Below are 9,296 nucleotides of genomic sequence, written 5' to 3'. Positions count from 1 at the left end.
AAGCGATGGAAACAAGAAGAAACAATAAATCAAAATAAATTATTTAAAACAAAAAGGGAGAAAAAGGTAATTCCACAAAACAGATGCTTTAAAGGGGTAGGCTCCAGAAAAAAACTAACTTCTTAATTAAAACGTTTTATTGATTTATTTGTGGATATCTAAGTTAGAGTACTTAAGGGAAAATATTTGCATGTACCAGAGACCTTTCTGAAAATATGTTTGTCATGGAAACGGCGGCCATCTTGAAAAAAACAATACTTCGTGGAATTCTAAAATTTCATAAACTAACATGTATATCGGCTATATAACCATTGATTCTTCCTCTACTAACATTAATAGAGTCAGCTAGTTTTTGTAACAGAAAACACTCTAGAAATATTTTTTTTTTAATTTTCAAAATTTGGTATGGTGAAATTTCATTGAAATTAATGCAAATTTAATGTTTTTTCACCCTAAAAAAACTTTGAAAATTTAAAAAAATATATATGTAGCGGTTTTTCTGTTACAAAAACTAGCCAGCTGACTCTATTAGTGTTAGTACAAGAAGGGTCAATGATTACATTGGCGGTTTATATGTTACTTTATGAAATTTTAGAACTCCACAAAAGGCAGTTTTTTCAAATATGGCCGCCGTTTCCATGGCAACCATTTTTTCAGAAGAGTCCCGGGTACATGCATATATTTTCCCTTAAGTACCCTAACTTATACATAGACAAACTAAAAAGGCTTATTAATTAAAAAAAAAGTTTTTTTCCCCGTTTTTTTCCGGAGCCTACCCAAAGTAAAATCCATTGTATTATTACACATCCTCTCATATAATTTTTCAGGAAACTGTATAAACCTAGTTTATAATACTAACTAACAAGGATGCTCTACAAAGTAAGCAAGTAAAATAATTACTATTCATAAAACAAAATTATATGAAACAAAAGAAAGAAAATGTACGCTCCAAACAATGTCAGATAATATCATATATATAAAGAGTAAGAGAAATAGTTATTTTAGGTAAAATTTGTACATAATTGACATAGAGCTTAAAAATGAGACGGGAGGTGTGGCAGGGGGGAAGGAAAGGTTAAGGTCTTCAAACCATGTGTGAGTAAAGTTTTCAGAGAGCTTGACACAACCCATTGGAACAATTATTGAAACCTTAATATTTGCAGTTAATACGCATTTTATAGACAGTTTTTTTATAAGTTGTATAACACATTTATCTGTATTCATAATGCTGACTCAGTTCATGCTTTAGAAAACAATTGATGTATACAGAAAAATATATTACTGGAATAGTACTTACAGGGGATGTAGTGTGAAGAGTGATGTCATTATTTTTTAAGAGGTAACATTTTTTAATGGATAACAACACATTAACTCGTTAGTGTTAGCGTTAAGGTTAGGGATACGGTTAGGATTAGGAATACAAATAGAATGGGGTTAGTTTATAGATAGGGTTAAGATTTAGGATATGTACGTAAATGGAATACGCTTGTTCTGCACTTAGCTTGTTTGGTTGTTTCATATTCTATATAAAGCGTAGTGATGTACAAAATATGATTTATTTTGTACTCTGTCAGCTTACTTAAGGTATTCTATAAAATTAACAGAAAGTTTATAAAAAAGTTTCTTAATTGTAATGTTAGACGGGATTTCCTCCAACACAACTAAGTTCTACACGTCAACCTGGTAACGCAATATAGGATTTGAGACTGCTTTTCTTTCTGAATTTGCTCTCATTGCCTTAGTACATTCAAAAACCAACTACAAGACAGCAGTTGTTTGGGTTTTGGTGTTTCGTTCCTAGATAAGTTGCTGACTTTTCGGCTTAGCAACCATGAGCTTTACTCGCCCAGCCACACCGACCTCATTTTAGTATGTATTTTTTAAAAAGATAGATAAATACCACAGGGGCAATTTACATGGGTTGAGGGGGGGGGGGGATTCCTAAGAAACGTTTTCATGACAAATGAATTTTGGAGGTAAAACTCGCAAAAATCTAATAAAAGTATTTTTTATCTTAAAAATGTAATATAATGTGCATAAAATTAATTAAAACTCAATTTCATACGATAATCAGTAGTTTCTCGTAACAGATCATAATACAACCATATATATATATATATATATATACATACATATATATATATATATATATATATATATATATATATATATATATATATATTTATATTTATATATATAGTACATGCATTAATGATTAAATCAAAGACTTCATTTTAGTTAGCTTTCTGTAAGGAATGCTTATATGCAAAGTTATACAGACAATAGACAGTCGGCAGAAAGGTCAAGGGCTACTAATGGAATAATAGGAAGAGATAAACACACCCCCTTCCACTCTTCACAGCCTACCGTGACTAGGATGGCATGCTTATCAAAACCAGCATACGCACTTCGCCAGGGTTTAATCGTTAGTCACAGCTTTATGAATCGCTGGGCGATGGTCAAATATCACAGTAACCCTTCAGCAGAAACGTTCTTTTTTTTCTCGTTTAAAAGCAATGCATTTTAAGATGAGTTTATATAGAAAGTAGGATTCCATCATAGTTTAGGCTTGGGTTTTAAAATGTTTCTAAAAATGAGAGTTGCTATAATGTCGTCGTATCGAATAGCAGTAGCATTGTGGGTCAAATCAAATGTCTGATATCTTCTTACAGTACCATTTTGTGACCACGTGAATTCTATATCTTTTCGTGAGAATATTTCTTGTGCTATCGCTAAATATCTTTCTTCTGTAAGATCATCTCCCTTGTAATCTTTAGAGTGCTTTTCGAAATGATAAGCTGCAAGCATTGGGTCACCGAACTGAAATTTGTGATTTTTACTGACACGTTCAAATTTTGCGCACGATTCTCTGAACTTTGAACAAACGTCATCTATTTCATTTAAAATTTTATCATAGGCTTTTTTATATTTAGCATTTATATCTTCTTCACCATCAGGGTCGTCAATAAGTTTTACTTGTTTATTCAATAGGATAGCAGTATATTCCAACACAGCACATAGTTGATTAAAACAGTCTATGCTTAACTTACGACCGAACGCCATCCAAAGTTCAATATAAAGAGAGGTGCATTTACTGCATCTACCTTCCAGAATTTCACGAAATCTTATGATTTCATGTGGCTTTAATTTTAGTAAGATTTGTATGTTGTTTAATTTAAACTGAGTCAGGTCTTCAATTTCTAGCAATTGACAGATTTTATCTTCTGATGTTTTTTGTTCCGTGTCTAAAATAAATTTATAATATCCAAGAGTAGTTTGATATGTATAACCATTTGCAGATTTGAGAGAAATCAATTCCTTTTCTTTTTCTTCAAGTTGCACAAACGCTTTCGCTTCAAGTTTTAGTCCATTTGGTAACTCTAATAGCGAATCACTTGTAAGTTTTATTTCGGTAAAGAATTTACTGGATTGTAAAATAGTAACAAAGTCCTTTAAAAAGTATGCTTGACCAAGATGTTCTCTAACTTTACCAGAGACGTTCTTGTACCCCTTGTGTAATATATCAAATACAATATCTTGTTTTACATTCGCTCTCAAAGTTTTTAAAACATCTGCGAAAACAGCAGATTTTATTGAATTTCGATTAAAAAAAAATCTCACTATCTGTTTGGCCTTTTTTGCATCTTTAACTTCCTCATCGGGTGCGAAAATTGCTTGTAGTTCATCAAAAGAATACTCTTGATCGTCGTCATGTGTTATCTCCAATTCAAATTTAGGATATTTCTCAGGTGAACAGTCTCCAGTTATATAAATAAAGTCGTCTTTACTATTATAGTCTCCATTAAAGGGAAGGCTAAGCGCATACCTACTTTTCTGAATATTATTTTCAACATCATTCCATGAATCAAAAACTTCATTAGTGTAATCTATAAAATGAAAATAATTCTCTGAAGCCCTTTTAAACCTAAAAAGTGGTACTAAAACTCCTGTATAATTCTCTTTAGCGTCTGTTTGCTCAGCTTTTATTCCACCAAGAAAAGCTTTATTTTTTGAATGAGCATTTTTTACTTTTGAATGTCCATTTTGTACTTTTGAATGTCCTACTTTTACTTTTGAATGATCAGTTACTTTTAACCGACCATCTTTTACTTTTAAATACCCATCTTTTACTTTTGTATTTTCATTTTTCACTTCTAAATGACCATCTTTTACTTCAGAATGGTTATCTTTTACTTCTGAATTACCATCTTTTACTCCCGAATGACCATCTGAATGGTTATCTTTTATTTTTATAATGTCATTTTTTACTTCTGAATGGTCATCTTTTACTTCTGAATGACCATCTTTTACTGCAGAATGACTATCTTTTAATTCTAAATGATCTTCTTTTACTTCTGAATGACTATTTTTAACTTCCAAATGACCATCTTTTATTTCTGAATGACCATCTTTTACTTCGTTATGACCATCTGTTACTTCTGAATGGTCATCTTTTACTTTTTTGTGGTCGTATTTTACTTCTGAATGACCATCTTTAACATTTATGTGGTCATTTTTTATTTCTAAATAATCATCTTTTACTTCTGAATGACCATCTTTTATTTCTGAATGGTCATCTTTTAATTCTGTATGATCATCTTTTACTTCTGAATGATCATCTTTTATTATTAATTGACCATCTTTTTTTTCGGAATGGTCATCTTTTACTTCTGAATGACCATCGTTTACTTCTGAATGACCATCTTTTATTTCAGAATGGTTTTCTTTTACTTCTGAATTACCATCTTTTACTTCCGAATTACCATCTGAATGGTTATCGTTTATTTTTATAATGTCATTTTTTACTTCTGAATGGTCATCTTTTAATTCTAAATGATCATCCTTTACTTCTGAATGACCAATTTTAACTTCCAAATGACCATCTTTTATTTCTGTATTGTCATCTTTTACTTCTGTATGAACATCTGTTACTTCTGAATGGTCATCTTTTACTTTTTTGTGGTCATATTTTACTTCTGAATGACCATCTTGAACATTTGTGTGGTCATTTTTTATTTCTAAATACTCATCTTTTACTTCTGAATGACCATCTTTTACTTCTGTATGATCATCTTTTATTTCTGAATGATCATCTTTTATTATTAATTGGCCATCTTTTATTTCGGAATGGTCATCTTTTACTTCTGAATGACCATCGTTTAGTTCTGAATGACCAACATTTATTTTTAAATGGTCATCTTTTACTTCTGAATGACCATCTTTTACTTCTGAATGATCATCTTTTACTTCTGAATGACCATCAGAATGTATGTCTTTTTTTTTTGTAATGTCATGTTTTACTTCTAAATGGTTATCTTTTATTTCTGAATGACCATCTTTTACTTCTGGATGATTTTCTTTTAATTTTAAATGATCATCCTTTACTTCTGAATTTTTAACTCCCGAATGACCATCTTTTATTTCTGAATGACCATCTTTTACTTTTGAATGACCATCTTTTACTTCTATATGACTATCTTTTACTTCTTCATGGTCATCTTTTACTTTTGTGTTGTCATATTTTACTTCTGAATGACCATCGTTTACTTCCGAATGACCATCTTTTAATATTGTATGGTCATCTCTTAATTTTTTATGCTCAATATTTTTTCCTTTATGGTCAGATTTTACCTTTTTTGCTTTCGCCCCATTATTACTTGATTGTTTTTTAACATTACTTTTTTGTGTACTCTTGTTAGATTTCTTAGCTTCTTCTTTTATTTTGATATATTTAAATATCACCGAAACTTGAAGATCTTCACAACTGTCTGCTTTGTGTTTTATTATATTGTTTGCCATTTGTTTAAGATGATCAATTTCTTCATCACTGTACACGCATTTTGTATCTCCAAAAATAGAAAATATTAATTGATCTTTTAAAATATCGATAGAATCTTTGTCTATTACCCATTTACAGTTCTTTAGACTGTTTTTCAGAAGTGTTTGTTTATCTATGGCCATCTTTTTAAATTGATCTACGGTTTCCATTTTCGTATAGGCAATTTTTAAAAAAGCAATTAAACCGCCAAATCTATATCTACTTATAATTAAATACTCGTGATGTTGTCTGAAGATAAGATTATTAAAATTTAATTTTCCTACTTAAAATCAAACCACCAGAAATGAGTTTCTGGTATTCCACACGGTCGATTGAGCTCTTCTGCTGAATGAATAGCATTATCAAAGAAACACGGTGAACCATAACTTCCCTTCCAGTTTCGCATACTTGTGTCAAACAGTTCAATTGATTCTTTGAAATGTTTTTTGTTATAACATTGAAATTGAAATGATTTAAAATTATCTATCAAATATTGCAAACCCGTTCTTAAAATCAAATACTTAGGACCATAGTCAACATCAAAAAAAATACCATGATGAAAGATGCATTGATCTATTGGTATGACACATTCTTCAACTAAACATTTGAGATCGTCTATTTGTAATTTCTCTGAATCTTCTTGTTTACACATCTCAAATGCTGAAATAAGTACATTTTCAGATAAACCCAATGTATCTTCGTCTGTTTTTGTTTTACTCTCTGTTTTCCATTTTCTTGCTAGTTCTTCTAAATTGAATTTCAGATCATCAAAACACAAACCTGAGGATGCATATATTAGTGACTGCTAATCAAAAGAACCAAATGAATAACACATATGAAAAGATATTAATAAATGTTTTAAAAAGATAATGAGATTTTGTGCAATATAATAGAAATTTAAACATTTTATAACTAGTATACATTATTGTACAAAACATTTTTACACATACATTAGAGTTACATTGAAACGAATGGATTTGACTAATAATCTCACTAAAATGGTTTTGATTTGATTAAACTGACCACTCTCTTATGAAGGCGGTTCCTTGTAAACAAGGTCAAAGAACCCCCCCCCCCCCCCCGGTGGAAGCGAAAATGAAATTCAGCTGTTGGCAGTATGGGTAGGAGAAATTATGTTAAATAGCTTTTTAAGAAAAAAATACTCTTGACATCTAGAACGGAATTAGTAGTAGTGTTTAGTATCTATATAATATATAATTCTCTTCATGAAGGGACCATGTGGACGCACGCCGCCCAGACCCGTCGCTCTCCAGGCATGCTTAATATACCATATCGCTGCCACCCCACCCCACCAGTCTGGTGTGCTGTTTATAATCGTAGAGCCGGGTCGAATTATTGACGGCTATTAGGGCAGAAAATTTAGTTTTTTAACACTTTGAAACTAAGGGGAGGTAATAACAAATTCACAAGTTCTGATTGATCTTTTCATTGTCGTCTGTAAACTGTTATCGAGGGGGGAGGGGGGGGGGAGTGTAAAGTGAGGGTGAGAATAATCGTCCTTCACGATCTTCTTATAGTGTTTTAAAGCATATTTTCAGTCGCAGCATTGGTAGTGTCGAATTCACAAATTATGAATTGTTGATAAGTAGAAAATAAAACAACTAAATAGCGGCGTATGCTACGTTGCGGGTCATCTCGTAATAAAATAGTTAACTAACACTTCCAGATGATAGGCTACTCCAATGTAATAGTTTCTGTTAATTTGTATAGTTAGTAACAACATTTTTCCAGTAGTATTGTATGGATATTAAACTAGTCGTCCAACTAGGTCCTGCACTGGCCTCTGTGAAAAACATATCTGTAAAGAACCACGACTTGAGTGTTTAGTAATCAGCATATACCCGGCATTGCCCGGGTTTAGGAAATATATTACTTTTCGAATTAACCCTAACCACAACCAACAAAACCATAACACAAACACAAATACAAACACAAACGCAAACACAACCCCAACAACAAACATAACACAAACAAAACACAAACACAATCGCAAACAAAAAAGTAAACGAACAAACCCAAATCCAAACGCAAACACATACCCAACAAAAAACGCAAATCCAAACCCAAACCCAAAGGAAACACAAACGCACACAAAGAAGCAAACACAAACTCAAACGCAAACACCAATAGAAACACAAACGCAAACTAAACGCAAAAAAATAACTCAAAACAATGCTAATAAACGCAAACATGAACACAAACTTAAATGCAAACATAATATCAAAGTGCTCACAGTCGAACCTGGAATGCCGAATTGCACCATGCTGGGGCGCCGGCGGAACCGTCTGATTTAACTTAGTAAACGACTGCAGTACCCCAACTTATTCATAGTCTTTTGGACGGGCTCTTAAACGAACGTATCAAACAAGAGAAGGCCCGGAGCGCCATTTAGCACCATGTCGGGAAGGCCCGGGGCGCCAAATAGCACCATGTCGCTTAAAGACTATAATATACTTTCTTATCCATAGTCTATCGCACTGTTTAAAACGAAATTATGCACCATAGCGTCACAGGGTAGCACAGGGTGCCAAATCAAACCCTGCCGGGGCGCTGCGATTCAATTTAGTGAACGACTGTAATACCCCAAGCTTGTCCGCAAACGGAAAGATAGAAGTAAACATAGAGGACATTAAGGAGCTGGCTTTTAAACTGTTATTGATTTTTTTAAATTAGAAAACAGTACGTTCAGTGTATAAAATAAATAAAAGGCAGTATTTAAAATATCTGTGTTTTACTTACCACATTTCACTTGATCAATCCACGCTAATTATGTAATTTTTTGCCCAACACGAAAACAAAGTAATAAAAAGTAATTTTTTTCTCCCGACGTTTTTAAAAAAAAGGGAAGTAATTGGGTTTTCCTAATTTATCAAGGGACGTAATGAGTGCTAAAGGAATAAAAGTAAATCATTTTCAGAAACAATTAGATCTTTTGTGAAGGGAGATACATTTTCTTAATTTTGTTGAATGCACATGCTGTCAATTAACACTATTAGTTTGGAAAATGAAATTTGTTTTATAACACCTTAAATATTAATTTAAAAAATCATTAATTTTGATGATGAGAATTTTAGATATATCACCCTGTGGCGATCAAGTCTACCATTTTTGCTCTATTCCTTTGTAATCAGGGGTCTGCTGTGCCGTAACATGCAGAATTTTCAACTTTATATATTAGATAATATAACATCCCTTATCACCACAACACCCTGACTCTACTAATACAAATTAAAAATAAAAGTGTTTGCTAAATTACTATTATATTACTAGTAATTATTTGTTTGACTATTTCCAGCCTTAATAAAACCGGAAGTCATTTTTACTTATTTTACAAATTTTATAAAATATTTAATTTTCAGTTGAAAAATATGCTTTCTGGCAAAAATATTTACAGCAAGCTATTCAAGTCTTTGTCTATAGACCGTAATTAAATTGTCGCGATTTAATAGCATTGTGT

At 31.9% G+C, this 9,296-nt stretch overlaps 1 protein-coding gene across 1 annotated transcript; it reads right to left on the bottom strand.

Annotated features, from left to right (window-relative positions):
- Nucleotides 1-2,202: 2,202 nt before the first annotated feature.
- On the bottom strand, nt 2,203-6,098 carry LOC131949830 (repetitive organellar protein). Its single transcript, XM_059311834.1, has one exon. The coding sequence runs from the start codon at nt 5,986-5,988 to the stop codon at nt 2,557-2,559; it is 3,432 nt and encodes a 1,143-aa protein (XP_059167817.1). The 5' UTR covers nt 5,989-6,098; the 3' UTR covers nt 2,203-2,556.
- Nucleotides 6,099-9,296: the final 3,198 nt, after the last annotated feature.

The sequence above is a fragment of the Physella acuta genome, unplaced genomic scaffold (assembly GCF_028476545.2).
Source record: "Physella acuta isolate Inbredline_101_S28 unplaced genomic scaffold, ASM2847654v3 ptg000716l, whole genome shotgun sequence".
Classification (NCBI taxonomy): domain Eukaryota; kingdom Metazoa; phylum Mollusca; class Gastropoda; family Physidae; genus Physella; species Physella acuta.
This window is presented reverse-complemented; position numbering and strand designations above follow the sequence as displayed.

Excerpts from the sequence above, each read along its gene's own strand:
- LOC131949830 (XM_059311834.1), bottom strand. The coding sequence starts at position 5,988 with ATGGAAACCGTAGATCAATTTAAAAAGATGGCCATAGATAAACAAACA.